The sequence below is a fragment of the Brachyistius frenatus genome, unplaced genomic scaffold (assembly GCF_029030835.1).
Source record: "Brachyistius frenatus isolate BFR_SWC_R1_liver_20210118 unplaced genomic scaffold, ASM2903083v1 Contig_277, whole genome shotgun sequence".
In the NCBI taxonomy this organism is placed as follows: Eukaryota; Metazoa; Chordata; class Actinopteri; family Embiotocidae; genus Brachyistius; species Brachyistius frenatus.
In genome coordinates this window covers 435,734-451,689 of record NW_027210876.1, presented here as the reverse complement: position 1 = coordinate 451,689, position 15,956 = coordinate 435,734, and the positions used below count along the sequence as shown (strand labels likewise).

The 15,956-nt window shown below is 42.5% G+C and overlaps 1 protein-coding gene across 1 annotated transcript; it reads left to right on the top strand.

Moving 5' to 3' along the window:
• Positions 1–1,230: 1,230 nt before the first annotated feature.
• Positions 1,231–2,035, top strand: LOC138634758 (noggin-like). The gene has a single exon (XM_069721881.1). It carries the CDS (start codon positions 1,231–1,233, stop codon positions 1,897–1,899), a length of 669 nt encoding a protein of 222 aa, XP_069577982.1. The 3' UTR covers positions 1,900–2,035.
• Positions 2,036–15,956: the final 13,921 nt, after the last annotated feature.

The following is a 15,956-nucleotide window of genomic DNA, read 5'->3' as shown; positions in this document are numbered from 1 at the left end:
GCCTGCATCTGACATCGTGTTTTGTGCATCATTAATATGCATTTCCACAAAATTACCTTTTTTTGGGATCGCCACTTAGATGATTTCTATTTCAAAGAAATCAAAGTTGTTGTTTTTTGTTGTTTTTGTTTTTCCTGACTGTCCACAGACGCGAGTTGCTGTGGAGGCAAAAACAAAAGATTTTCGGAGTAAAGTAGATAAACACTTAATACATATTTTGGACAGTTTATGCTTCATTTTTAAAATAAAGTTAATTTCAACACAGAACTCAAACTTTATCCCCGGAATAAACAAATATTGTTTGCGTATCGGTTTGATGATCTACAGGAGTATGAGATTTTGTTCATGTCCAGTTTAATATTAAGAAATGTTCAGGCAAATATAAACTTTTTTTTTTTATTATCTAAAGAAAAATGAAATGAAAATACTCAAATACAAGCAAGAGTCCGCCAATAAAATGCTGCTTTTTAAGTTGAAGTAGAAGGTAACATGACTACTGGAGGATGCTGGAGCTGTTTGAGAGAATGAACCACAGCTTGTCAGCTTTATGAAGTGAAGAATGGGATATTAAAATGAAAACAACCTCAGTGCCTTCAAATTGTACATGACTAAATATACAGATATTGTTTAAAGATAGGGTTTGTTGGCAAGAAGTTTGTGTTCCTTGGAGATTCACCACGCAGATGACCAAACACCCCCTGAAGAATGAAAGACTGATTTTTAAGGAAGTCTGGAAAACCGACAGGGGGCGTCTCCTCTCCCTGCGTCCCCCACGCCCCCCCCACCCCTCCAGCCACCCCCTCCTCCGGTGTGGTGGAAGAAGGAGGTATTGGGGATGTCCTCCTAGACAACAAACCCACATTCAAAGAGGGGGCACACGAATTACATCACGGTCCGCGTGCAGGATATAACGGAGGCTCGCGGGTTCTCAGCGCTTTTCTGCACAGGAGACAAGTGGAGCATCATGCCGAGCCGAGACGCGCGGTGCCCGAGGAGACATCTGATCTTTGTCACGCTGCTGATCATCCAAAAAAGTTTCCACTGATGCTGCCACGGACAAACCTTTTATTCCTCTCGCGGATTTTCATCATGGGAATCTGAGTTTTGAAGGGACTACTCAGACGCAGGTTTGGATACGGCTCACGCGTAATTGCGCACAAGAAAGTGCCCTTTTTTTTTTCTTTCTTTCTTAGCAGCTCCGTGCGCGTGTGCTGATCTCCCCGTTTTGACATGGATCAGTCTCAGCAGTGCGTAGCCATGTATCTGCTGCTGCTGTCTCTCGGACTGCTCGTGGACAGCGGGATTTGTCAGCACTACTACCTTCTCCGCCCCATCCCGAGTGACAGCCTGCCGCTGGTGGAATTAAAAGAGGACCCGGATCCTGTCTTTGACCCCAAGGAGCGGGACCTTAACGAGACCGAGCTGAAGAGCGTCCTGGGGGACTTTGACGGCCGCTTTCTGTCCGTTTTACCGCCCGTGGAGGACAAATTCACCGGGAACGACGAGCTCGACGACTTAGAAATCCAGAAGCCGGGTGGAGTGCTGCCCAAGGAGATCCGAGCGGTGGACTTCGACGTGCAGTTCGGCAAGAAGCACAAGCCCAGTAAGAAACTGAAGCGGCGGCTGCAGCAGTGGCTGTGGGCCTACTCCTTCTGTCCGGTCGTGTACACCTGGACCGACCTGGGCAACAGGTTCTGGCCGCGGTTCGTGCGCGCGGGCAGCTGCCTCAGCAAAAGGTCGTGCTCGGTTCCGGAGGGGATGGTGTGTAAGCCCGCGAGCTCGACCCACCTGACGGTACTGAGGTGGAGATGCGTGCAGAGGAAAGGGGGGCTGAAGTGCGCCTGGATACCGGTGCAGTACCCCATCATCACGGACTGCAAATGCTCCTGTTCAAGTTAAAAAAAGAAAAAAGAAAGAAAAGAAAAAGACTTTTAAACATAAATTATAAGCTCAGTATTTTTATGATTCTTTTTCACATGCACTACCGAGTGTAGGAATGTATTTTTTTTTCTGTATATGCGGTGCCATGCAGTTCTATATATAAACTCCCTGTACAAAGTCAGTATTATTTGTAACCAGAGTCTACTTTTATTTGTGGAGAATATTGGTTATATATTTTGTATTTATGGAGATTAAGGTGCATAGAGCCACATAAGGACTTGCTGTTTTTCCCACGTGGGGATGAAGCAGATCGACCTCAAGAGTTAAAAAAAAAAAAAAAAAAAAAAAAACCGTGGATTATAAATGATACAGCCCTGTATCAGTGACTTGTTTTATCCTGTAAATTAAGGAAATGTGCTATTTATTCTTTATATTCGTACAATAAAACGACACTGAAATGATTTCAAGTGCTTTCTTTTTTCCTTCTTGTGACCCAGTCTGAGTGTTGTGGATCCCTTTCAGGTCACCTGCCAGTGTAGATGTCACACTGACACCAATTTTACTCATCACCTGCTTTTTACAGTCATGTGCTGGTCTGGCTTAACTCTCTTGCATTTAATGTCGTAACGTGTCTTAATTTATACTGTATGTGGTGATAAACTTGCAGGTAATTCTTCTTATTTATTCCAAGATGATTTAATTTTTGTTTGTTTGTTTTAAAACGCATCCTGTAGTGAAAAGTTCTCTCCTGTTACACCAGTAACAGTAATCTTATCAGTGGTCAGGTCGTCAGTCATACATCAGACACATTACGAGCTGATAAAGGAATCAGCAGCTGCTCACAGGTCTCACTGTCATCCACACACACACACACACACACACACACACACACACACACACACACACACACACACACACACACACACACACACACACACACACACACACACACACACAAAACTCCTCCTCCCCATTTGCAGCCCAGCAGGGAGCTGAGTAGCAGATTTCTACTCCCCAACAGGAGAAACTGGATGCTAAACATGCCTTTAAAAGTGAGCAGAAATGAAATTGATTTATTCTCTAACTTTGGCTTCCTTCATGCCAGCTGACTGTTCGGCCTCCCCTGGATTTGATTTGTAACAGATTAAAGAGCCAAAATCCAGAAAAAAAAGTCTTGATTTTCTTCTCCAGTTGATCAGAGATCATAACGAGTGATCAGAAAACAGAGATGAGATGTCATTGATAAAACGTGCATTATAAGGAAACATTTCTGACTAACTTTGATTCACTTGCCCTTTACTTTTAATGCTACTTGATTAATACTTCAGTGGTGAAATGACAAAATACCAACTCATAAAATATGCTGTATTGTTCTCTTTGGATTCTTAACTTAAAGTAGTAAAACCACGGAATAGAAATACTCCATTAACTTCCATTAAGTCCTGCATTTCAGACCTTAAACTATCAGCAAAGTGTAGTTTATCAATTAAGAATAAAAGTGCTGATTAAGCAGCAGAAATTAGAAGAATTAAGTCATTTTAGTGTTGCGGCGGTAGAGCTAGTTTAAACTTCTTTGTAGTGTCGGGAGAAGTGGAGTAAAAGTACCCATGGAAAGTACAAGTATGTCAAAATTGTGTTTTTCTGTGCAGTACTTGTTTAAATGTTCTCCATATTTGATTGCAAAAAGTTTAATGAGAAGATGTAGTTGGACGAGTCCCAACATTATTTTAATGATTTACAGCATCGATAATAATATTCCAATACGAAATTGAACAATATATCCTCTCTACATGATCAATTTGACACCTAAAATGTTCCCATTATTACTTCTATTCTTTTACTTTTTAAATCATCGCTTCAATATTCAGACATCAACACGTTATGGACATTTTCACTGACTGATAATCCGAATGAATCCCTTCAACTCATGAACCCTTCGAGTTTATTTAAATTTAGAGGGGAAAAGAGTATTTTGCAGAGTTTGGACCAACCATAACATCGACTCTATATCATGCATTATTTTATACGTTTCAAGCAGATGTTGTTGTATTTTTAAAGACTTTAGACAGCCACTAAAATCTTAACGGCATGTCTCTGGATCTCGATGCTGTTCTTTTCTCTCTCTGCTCTCCCTCCTCACCTCCGCCACTGAGCCCGAGTTCTGTCGGAGGTTTCTTCCTGTTAAAAGGCAGTTGTTCCTTCTCTGTCTGACGTTTTTTCTCCCTCCTATCTTCCGTGGTAATGGCTGAATTGTTGGGTACGTCTGTATAATGCTGTAAAGTTTCCGTTGTGAAAACGAATTTACATCCAAAGTCCTGTAAACTCATCTTCAGTGCAGTTTCTGGAGCTTCTCTCTCCTACTGACTAAGACCAACCCTTCCCCCCAACCCCTCCACCCCACCCCACCCCTCTCTCAGTCGTTCCAGAGCCTCGGTCGGGTAGACTGCGGGGCACCAGACAGCCTGTGTTTTGTTTTAGTTGTGTTTAGTCCGTAATGATGCTCCTCAGCCCTCAAGCCGGCTCTGTGCGTATATACTCCGCTCGCTGCAGACAAATCCCGGCTCTTGTCACCGGATAAGCAAACGTAAGGCCAAAGATCTGTACGAAACGGCTTGAACAAACACCCCCCGGCTGACGTTGATCTTCCTGTCTTTCCCATGATGCCGGTTTGGCCTTTTTGCGTAAAGCCAGCGACGGTGGGGGTTCAGAGTTGACAAGCTCCGTGGATAGCCACCACCTATTTCAGGTTTTGTGTGTCACAGTCGGTCAGGTGTTGAAGCTCTCAGAAGGATTAGAGAGAGACTATACACCAGATAATAGTTTCTTCTAACTGGTTTCAACCTGATTTTTTTTTTTTTTTTTAAATTTATAAAACAGGTGTCTGTGCAGTGTATTCAGCACTGTAACCTTTCAGCATCTCTCGTGGTTATTTTTTATAATCATACACTCAGGACTTTTTCCCCTCATGTTTCTTATCACACGAGGAGCAGACCTTTTTTTTTATTTTTTTTATTTTTTTTTTACCTCGTTCTGTTCTCTGTCCTCTTCCTTTCACTTTTTTTTACCACCTCTCGGTTTTCTGGTCTTGCAGCGCAGGCGGAGAGTTGACGCCGCTCAGATGATTTGTGTGCGCGGTAATACGTGTTGACAGGGCGCTCGGTGCCTGCTAATACCAGCTGCAGACTGGAAGGATGCAGGGCTGCTAATGCCCTTCGTCACTTCTGAGCCCTCAGCGTCGTCGCTCCTCGGGCCTCGCCCCGTCCGCCGATCTCTTGGAAGTCTCAGATACCCGGCGATGTAATGCTCCTTAAGCCACCAGCAATCCATTAACTTAATGATCTCTTTGGGTCGAGGTTCGTTTTACTGCTTCTCTGCCCCCCTCCCGTCCCGCCCCCCCCTCTTTAACCTAATCAACCTTCTTTTTTTTTTTACCAATGCAGATATTCTGAAGCCAAAAGCTTGTTTTGCTGATTAAATTCTCCTACAGGCTTCAGATATTCTCCTGATCAAAGCAAAAACTTCTCCTTGTTAGCTTTGCCAACAATATCAAACACAAGTCGTTCATTTTTCATTACGGATGATGAAATTACTTTTAATAACTTTGACCGGCTCATTAATAGGCCAAATGGTAGCCTCCGTGGCACCTTCATTATGAATACAAAAACAAGCTTCGGTTTGCGCGAGTCCAAACTGCCGAGTCATGTTTATTCAGTGGAAAATGACAAATTTCAAATAATGCCGTTTGAATGGTGGAGCACATGAAAGGATGTGCCATAATGATCAGGTTTGAAAGCTCCAAATACACATTTCACCGCCGTACTCGGACCACTGCTCTGTAATGAAATGATACACACAGTTTTGTGCTGTTATGCAGTGATGAAAGCGGAAAAGTACCTTTTGATCTTCACGATGCTCCGAGAACGTTTGGTCTGGCAGGGAGACATTGTACAGATAAAATACATCCTTTAAACTGAAGACGCCAGCACTAATTCAAAGAAGCTTAATTTGGTAAACAGGACGGTGAACTGCAGACATCATTCAGCCACTAAACACGGCAGCTTTTATTTTGTTTTATGTCCTATAAAAGAGCCTTAAAGTCTTTTGAAAAATAGATAAACTTTTAAGGTGTTTAACTCAAGTTTTTAAAAGCAGCTCTTTCTCCAAATAAATAATAATAATAATAATAAAAAGACTCAAAATGTGTAAAAGTTACAGCAGCAAGTTTTATTTATGGGGAAATATGTGTTAAATAAACAAAAACAGCTAGAAAAAAACTAATCCAGACATGAGAACGCTTTGTTATAACTATGAAACAACAAAAAACTGAAAAATCTCTTTGGTTTGTTTTAACCACCAAAACAAGACCTTTCATCTGCATCTCATGATCTTCCTGAGGAGATGGGAATTTGCTCAGTCGTCATGGTGACACCCCAGTCGCTAAGTTGTCATAACGCGAGCGAAGTATGGAAGTGTCTCCATCTGTTGAAGGACATTGAGATGCAGTTGAAAGCTCTGTAAAAAGCCAGTAAGTTAAACCACTGTTTCAAATTTAAATGAACTTTTAGGCTCGTTTTCAAATTCATGATATTTTAGAATTTACAGGATGTAAATCTGGAATCTGATGTTGAAAAAATGTCAAAATTAAAAACAGTTTTAGCTGCGATTACAGCAATAATCAACATTACACATTAGGTTTTATTATTAGTTTATAGTTTAATACTTACGTTGGTATCAGAGTTCCACATAATAGCCGTGTTTTTTTTTTTTTAGCTCTTTACTGCAGTAGATTAGTATTCATTTTCTCTCCTCATAGTTTTATCTGAGCGGTTGAAGGATTATTTTTGGTGGTCGAGAACATTTTGGACTAAAAAGATGCCAACCAAGCATGGACAAATTTTGAATATCTGATTTCATTTGTTTTAGTTTTTAATCGTTGGAAGTAAAAATCGTATTGTTTAAACCATTTTTGACCTAAATGAACTGGAGTTCATTTCACAGCTTGTCAGTGAGGCTTTGACACAGTCAGCCGTTGGGCTTTGTGGGGGCGTTAGTTATTGATAGAGCTGAAGCACTTTGTCAATCAACAGAAAAATGAATCTTCTATTGTAGATCAAAAGTATTTAAAGTCTTGTAATACCACTTTGTACATTAGGAGGCGATAGAGAGTCGGTGTAATGTTTATGTTTTCTTTCCCTGAAGTTGGTAAGTAGTTGACTTTTATTTTTATAACTCATTAATTGTAAAGTTATAATCCAAACAACGCCTGGTTTGTTTGCGACATTAAAATTGTTTAGTTGATAGCTAAATGGCGAGCTAACAGCGCTAGTCTCATACAGATGTTGTAACTGCTCTGATATCAACAAATATCAAACTTATTTCACATATTAAGTCTTTAAAAAGCGTTAGACAAGTAGCTAACTTTTTAAGCTGTCGCTTGCGTAGCCGACGTTAGCATCAACAGCTGTTTACTTACCGGTCGAGAAGAAAACGCCGCGAGTTCACCGTCAAACTTTATTCCTTTAATCGCCGAGAGTTTCAAACTTTTCTCTGTTTTTAATTGTGAAGAGGACGTCTTTGGGTTTTGGACTGTCGCTTCAACAAATTAAAGCGTTTTTTACAATCTTTTTTTGACATTTCATCAAATCAAACAAATAATTTAAACATAATTTAAAAAAATAACTATTAAATAACAGCCCAATTTATTTAATAGCTTGTACATTTTCTGTCTCCTGTCAGGAAATCGAAAGTATCAGTTGAATCAGTCCCAACGCGGAGAGGACCTGCTCACCTTCAGCAGAAGCCGTTTTTATTAGAAAAAGGTTGAGTAGCTTATGATTGAGTAATCATAAGCTTATGATTGAGTAAACATAAGCTACCGCAGCCTGATTATGATCATCCAGGTTAAATGGAGTTAACGCATAAAAGAAAAAAGGCCTCAGTATGAGTCTTTGAACAGCATCTGAATCCTCCCACACCTTTTCCACTGGAGCATTTTTAAATGTTTTTTTATTTTTTTTATAAATCAGGCCTGAAGGACTCATTTTAATTTCAGAATCTGCACTTTAAACAAAGTTCACGACCTCAGTTTGAACCAAAAGTCTTCCGTCGATGTCTGGAATAAACTGATAAACCAACAAAAAAAAAAAAAAAAAAAAAATATATATATATATATATATATATATATATATATATATATATATATATATAAATATAAATGTTAAATTGAGTGATGTGAACATGAGTAGCATTTTCGTTGAAGCACTTTTGTCGGTGGCAGACACGTCCTGTCAGAAGTTCTTTTTGTTTTGGTGAAGGATGCCGTTTGGCGTGCCGCCCGCTTCACCGTGCTCTCCCACACATCGCATAATTGGAGGCTTTTGAAATCTCTGCTGCCGCCGCTCCCTCGTCCTGGTCACGATGTTCGAACCTGAGGGTGCGCGGTTGATCGTTGATGTTGCTTTTTTTTTTTTTTTTCCGAGCATCTTTTTTTTTTTGGTTCACTGTAAATTTCTCCGAGCCGGGTTTGCTGACTTGTGTGTGTGTAGGGAGGGGGGGGGCGATCCTGCTGTTTGATGTCCAGAGCTCGTTAATCCAAACCTCATCTGGTATGCAAGGTCAGACCTTCACTTTGATGTGCACATGGGCAGCTCTGCCAAAACCCACGGAGTCGAGAGGGCACCGTGCGTTTTTTTACGAAACAAAATCAGCAACCGTAGCAACCCTGACACATCTTGGCTGATGTCCATCGACTACTGTGAAGATGTGCTCTGGTTTGTTCAAGGGAGTGTGGGTGTGGGGAGGTGTGGGGGGATTGGGTGGGTGTGTGTGTGTGTGTGTGTGTGTGTGTGTGTGTGTGTGTGTGTGTGTGTGTGTGTGTGTGTGTGTGTGTGTGTGTGTGTGTGTGTGTGTGGGGTGGAGGGGGGTTGGGTGGGTGTGGGGAGGTGTGTGTGTGTGTGTGTGTGTGGGTGGAGGGGGGGTTGGGTGGGTGTGGGGAGGTGTGTGTGTGTGTGGTGGGGGTGGGGTGGGGGGGTTGGGTGGCTCTCTTTGGCCTGAAAAAAGGGCGCCCGTGAACATTTCCTGAGAAGCTGAAATTCAAATAGAAATCATTTCCCAAACTCTCGCGGGGGTAATTGGAGGAATGTGTGAAGCGTCTGTGTTTTTTCCGCCGACGACAAAAAGCACCGTGATAAACGCAGAATACATAAACAAGAAATATCAGCATTTATTGACCTCGGCGCTTCCATGTGTTTCCTATTACACACTCGTGGTACATTTTCTTTCGACATATGAATTCTAAAATTGCTTTTACTTCTGTCGTCCCTTTAGCTGCGTTGCACTGAAAACAAACAATACTGAATTGGTTTATTTTATTTATTTATTTTTTTGGCGGGGAGCTCCAATCTCTCTCTCTCTTTTTTTTTTTTTTACATGTTCCTTTGAAACGGAGAGAGAAAGGAGCAGAAAACGGTGTTTTGTTATGTAAAATAGAGCAACAACAGCTGCCTGATTTGCACACCAGCTCAGGAACTCACTGCAATTAACTCTTGAGTGTCGCATGTAAATATGAAGGTTTTTGGGGCTCCGCGGGCCGGCGGCGGGCCGGCGGGGGCCGGTGGGCCGGCGGGCCGGGCGCACAGGGAACCCAGAGCCTTTGTTCTCCCGGGGCTTTGGCTGGCCGCCACGCTTGCCTCAGTTGGCAGCACCCAGCTATAATTTTCCCACAATGGCTGGCGTGTGAGCCGTCCATCATTCCTCTCCAGTGTCTCCGTGCTTCTCCCAAAGCACCCCCCACCCCACCCGCCACACTCCCACCCCAACTCCTCCAACTCCAACTCCAACTCCACTGGCACCTCTCGAGCCTCGAGAACATCCAGGTTTTTCATGCCAGGTCTTTTTTTTCTTTTTTTTTTTTTTTTCTATCATCCCGTCATCTTTGCACAACTAAACAAGCGGCCCTCGGGATGTTTACTAATTCTCCGTCTTCACACTCGGGCCGGGCTTTGATGAGGACCGTATATGTAACTGAGGAGATCGTTCCTGGAGGTTTGGGGAGATTCTCAGATGTGTACTGCAGGATCTCTGCATATTGTTTGCAGGTCGCCACCTCTTTTTGATTTGGACCTACAATAAAGTAATAACAGGAGTGCTGATATTCTTCCTCTCATTCCTAAAATACCACCCAATACTGGTTTGACACCAAACAAGAAGACTTAATATTGATGGTTAAAACCCAACACAGATGTTGCACTTCAATCATGTTTAGAGTTCAGGATTCAGGATCTGATTTCCATATTAATATGTATGCGTTTGGGCAGCCATCGTTTTTTGGTAACGCTACCGTAAGGGTACATGACTTATCATGAATTATTGCATGAATTAATGCATGCAAAGAATGGGTCATGATCATGCTTAACAAATCATAATCATTGATGATGTACTCATCTGCGTTAATGCTTTAATTAATGTGTTTTTCATCCATGAAATCATAAATAATAGTCTTTGAACTTGTGTTACTTCCTAATGATTTCATGAGGTATTAATGCATGAAGTCATGCAGGAGTACATTTTATTGTATTTGTACAAAATTGTCATCTTGCAAACTCAAGTTGTCGTAATTTTTTATACATTTTCAGTGATTGTCTTTGTGCTAAAATATATTTTCAATCATTTAGTGCAATATAATAGTTTCAGATAGACTTTATTCACATTGGTTACACAATCGGTATCACCAGAAGTTCAGCATTTAAAGTTGATCAGCAGCAAAATAAAAATAAAAAAAAGCCCCGGGGCAGCAGAGACAGAGACAAAACCAACTCGGCGTCTCCATCCCGATCACGGAGCACCGTCATTAACACGCCTGTGGGTTGCTGATATAATTGCCTCCTGTCAAGGCGCTGCACAAACATGTCACAGAAAATACTGTATTTTTTAACAGATTGAATCCAAGATACGTGAACGTGCAAAGATGCACGTCTTTATTGTTTATGTCAATTATTCAAGAGGGAAAACGTGACTGACGAGTGTCACTGACAGCTGAAACCTGACTGCATCACAGGCCTGTCAATCAAACAGACACGCATCCCCTCCTAAAACAGGTCTTTTTGAATCTTATTTTTTAATGAATGAGGGATTATTTTCAGATGGACCTCCAGAAAACTAATAAGAAGGAGTGACTTTAGCTAACAACACCGAGATAACTGATGGACACATTTTATTCACTTTGGATTTGATGAGAGAAGTTGAATGGGAGTCTATGGAGCCGGAGGCTTTTTGGAGCCGACCTCTAGTGGCACTCGCTGGTATTGCAGCTTAAGTCACTTGTGCATCGGCCTAATTTTTCAGACCCAGAAGCTACAAACACTTTTATATCCAGTCTTTTCTTGGCTTTTAACATCTTTACCGTATCTGCGCTTGCTGCCCTCAGTTGTTGTGCTCATAAACCGTCCGGCCTTTGAAATATTTTGTGAGCAAAGCAAACCCTTGTTGTCCAAACACACACAGAGAGAATAAGAAGAAAGAGCATGGAAGGGAGGAAGTAGGCAGCAAGATTTATCACCCGGCCGTGGAGTGGAAAGAAAGAGCTGCAAGTCTGGCGAGTGGGTTTCCACTTCAGCTTAATTCAGTGTGAAGTGTTTAAGACACACCAGTTTGGGTTTGGGGAAGATAAATGGGAAAGGCAGGCTTTTTTTCTTTTCTCTCTCTCTCGTAGAGACGGACACCTCTCCGTATTCTCCCGTGTGATTAACTCTCTCCGTCGCCGTGTGCCACAGTTCGGTCGTCGCTCCGGTATTTGAAGTATTTCTTATTTTGGGTTTTGAAATGCGTGTTGTTTTTTTTGAAATTTTTTGTCTGACACGACTGGAAAGCCATCAGCTTTGAATTTTCAACGAAGAGATATTAACGACAGCTGCTGTGATGTGAAACGGTCTGAAGCTGCAGTGGAAAGTGTTTCCAGGGGCCATCTAGTGGTCCAGATGTGTGCAGATGTTTCCCGCAGCGGGGTAGTGCTTGCTTCAGTTATAGTAGATAATTAATCATGATTTAAAATAAGGAAGTGTTCAGCATGTTCAGACTCATTATAGCACGTTATCTGACATGTTTAAATCTAAGAAGAATCGATAACATTTGATGTTCTTTTTTTTTTTTTTTTTTTTTGAATCATCCAGACACCTGCGAGCGTTTGAAGACACGTTTCTCGGCGGCGTCTCTGACAAACGAGCGATTTATATGACACGTTTGATGAAAGCTTGAACGAATTGGCCTTCGTCTTTCTGAGGTCGCTGTGCGCTTTAATGGCTCTTTTATTACCTTAGCATGTTAACCTGAAGCGCCGCTTGCCGTCTACGAAGAAAAACCGAGGAGCTGCATGAAAATGATTACACCGCAATTACGGCAGCCACTTTGTGCGACTCCTCACTGCCCAGCTGTCTGCCGCCCGCTGCCAAGAAATGGATTAGTTTCACTGCTCCTCTAATAAGACTATTAGACCAGCAGCGTGAGCCCAAATAAATGAATGAAAGCTGCATATAGGGGGGACAAGAAATAGATTAATATTGTCGCGTCTCTTCATCCAGTCGTGGCGGGAAAACTGGCAGAAGCAAAAAAAAAAAAAAAAAAGAGGGAGGCAGAGGTGGATTCTCATTATCTCTGAGGGAGCAGCGAAACACTCGGCCCGACTCCTAACCGCCATCAAAAACCTGTCAAACGTTCTCACGCGGGACACGACAGCGTCGAACAGAGCGTGTTTTGTGTCGCCCGCGGGGCAAGAAGCACAATCCAGGCGGTAATAAAAAGTCAGGCAGACCATGTTGGTCCTGTAAACGTAATCTGCAAAGTGTTAATTACAACCTGGCGCCTCTGTGAAGCCGTGTGTGCTGGAAGTCAGCTGAGTCGTCAGCGGCGTCCTGATCTCCTTCCCAAACAACACGGCCCGAGCCATGGCGACAGCCTTGGAAACGAGATTTTCTCTCCGTTGGGGATCCTGTTTGAATGGGCCGCTTTAAACAAATTAAGAGCCGGTCAGATGCTGTGTTTGTGTGACCCCCTTTTCTCCTCAGGGGTGGGAGGGGGAGGAGGTGGTGGGTGGGTGGAGGGGGGGGGCAGCAGCCAGAGATCCTGTGTTGTTTACTGTCATTCATGTGGAGGGCCTCGGGTTTGTGTGTTTACCACACACAACTTCTCACAGATGACACTCAATGAAAACGCTCGGGGAGCCGCGCTGAGGCCCAAACGGCAGCGCGTCCCAATATTCACGCCGCCGCGCTGTTCAGGACGCCAGAAAAAGATTCAGCATTCATCGTATGTTAAACGCAGTACGCCAAAAGTACCAGGATGTCCTGCTACACCCGGTCGTATTCTGCAGTCATTGAAGCAAGCATCGAAATGAAGCGTACCCGCGTCCATTTTCATTTGTCTTTAAATGTTGGATACGACCAAGAGGGTCAAAGTTCAAGGCGCATTTTTTTTTACGACAAACAGTCCCAGTCGTATAACATACTACATGCAAACAGTACGTACTTTGTAAGGGCAGCTGCAGTACGTACTGGAAGTAAAAAAGAAAAAGTATGAGCTGCAGTGATTCATCGATTAATTCGGCTTTAATTCTGATACACTTTTCAAGAACATGCAAGAAAATGCACGTTCAAAAAAATCTTTTAAAGACAGAATTTCAAACGGAAATTTGCCCGCAAACACAAAAAAAAGAGAAATATCAGGTTCTTTTAGTCGCTTTCTAAATGCACGCTTTGGCATACGGATGTGTTTTTAAGCTTGAGACTTTGAGCTGGTTCCTGAAGGCTCTGCCTCCCGTTCTCGTCCCGGAAACTCTCAGAACCAGATTGACTTGCACTTTAATCTGTATTCTCAGTTTTATAGACGGCCAAACAAGGGAAGCTCAGATCTAAGAAAATAATTGGCCTTTCTGGGCGTTAATCAATAATTCGTCGTAAATCTGTTTGTTTCTGTCATTTTACGAGCAGAAAACATTTTTGTTGTTTCAGCTTTGTAAATAGGTGAATACTGAATGTTTGGATGATACGAGACGCTCCTGAGGATGTTTTATAGACAAGAGGGTCAATTTGATAATCACAGGTTTGCGATTTTCAGTGAATCTGACCTTCCTGTCGTAAAAGAAGCCTCTCTGTCTACTGCTCACTGTAACCCCCCCCCCCCCAATCCCCCCCAGAGGAACGGGTTCAGTCAATGAGTCTCTCTCTCTTGGATTTGTGTTATTTTGTTATTGTGTAATGGTTTCCACCGGTTGATGGATGGCTCCTCTACAGGTCTCCCCGCGGAGCGAAACCTTCTATCTAGACATTAATCTACTGCTGTGAGACAGACACGCTTGTTTAGCTAGCACAAAGCCCGGTAAGCTGTTGTCTCTGAGAAAAAAAAGCTGGCCGTCTCCAGAGCCACTGGAGGCAGCGGTGGCTGGAGCCAGAGTAATGACCTGTGAAATTCACCGATAGAGTTGTCCTGTTGCACACAGGTCCGCCGGCACCGGGGCCCTTGTTTGCAGCCTGCTGCTGATTTATCAGAGCGCCTCTCCTGTTGCCGTCGGGCCTTTGTGGACTATAAAAAAAATTTTTTTTAATGTGGGTTAAGCAAAAGGACCCCAGATCGGAGGATAGGAAATAATGCAGCTTTTGTGAACATTGACGTTAAAACCCCTCAAACTGCCACCGAATTAACCCGCCTGCGTTTAAAAAGCCACAATTTAGGCGGTTAAACGACGTGGTTTGAACTGTCAATATTTGAGTCCCGTTTCCACTCTTTCCAACTGTGGCGCTGTGACAATGGATTCAAATATTTACACTGCTTTGTCCCTGTGAAGTCGTCGGCGTTTCCTCTCCTCCTCAGTCAGATCAGGATGTGAAGCTGGAAGTTGAAGGGGACGAGCGCTTTGACGGCCGTAAAAGAAAGTAGCTGTCGTCTTTCCCCACCAGAGCAGATTATAGACAGATCAGAAGTGCAAACTTCCCGCTGGCCTCCTTTTGTGTCTGCTAGATACAGTTTGACTTTGTTACCTCAGTTTCACAGCAGAGGGAGATTCCTCCTTATTACCGCCCTGTGGGTGTTTAAAGAAACGTCTCCCTGGCAGAGAACTGCTTCTGTAAAATAACTCCTCCGACTCTTTTACATATTACACTCCCTCTTACCTTTTTATTTTACTGTCTGTTTCGGTAAGAGTGCGTTATCATGTTGTTTTTTTATTACCTAATCATTACTGTTGGTGATGCAACGCCTCTGAACTCGAGAAAAACAATTTAAAGCTTTGAAATTTTGTTGACGAACCAGAGGGTCTACATGTTTACCACTGTCTTAGTTTAGTGCGTTGTCATGGTAACTTTTGCTGATTAGTATTGAACGCAAAGTACAGCTGAGGTACGCCAAAGTGATGGGACCAACCATCCCTCGAGCTACGCGGTTAATGTGGACGATAATGTGGCTCCATACGTTGAGATCACAAAGGACATAATTATATTATCACTTAAAACTAAGTGATAATCTCATTAGTCTGTATAAATCAATATTCAGAAAAATACCTAGATGTAGAAAGATCCTCAAATTCAAACTGGCGAGCGGGGATCGAATTTCACTTGGTGTTCCTCAAGGTACCGTTTTAGGCCCTTTATCTTTTTAAACTGCCTCCTATTTTACACATATTTTAGAAACACCATATAGTTCTTGATATCCAGAAACATTTGACCCTCATATCAGGGCTAAAATGTGGTTCTGCTTCCAGTATTTTTGACAACAATGCTTCTCCGAGTTCTGCAGAAAATTACTATTTTTAACATTGAAACTTTTTTGACAGAATAAAGTTTTCTCTTCTAATATCACTCTTTTTCAAATGAATTCTTTTAGTCCTTGTTGGCGGTATACTTGTGAGATTCCTCTCACATTATTACAGGTGGCTGAAGTGGCAATTAAAAAAAATACTACTAATAAAAAGAAGTGCTTATGGAGCCAGGATGACATCAGATACCACGACTAATCAATAGGACTTCTCTCTGCCTCGCTTGCCCCTCAGGTGTCCGAGAATCGGGAGCAAAAAAAGGAAGGCGGAGTTCATC

Bases quoted from the DNA above. Each gene is read 5' to 3' on its own strand.
- LOC138634758 (XM_069721881.1), top strand. From the start codon at position 1,231: ATGGATCAGTCTCAGCAGTGCGTAGCCATGTATCTGCTGCTGCTGTCT.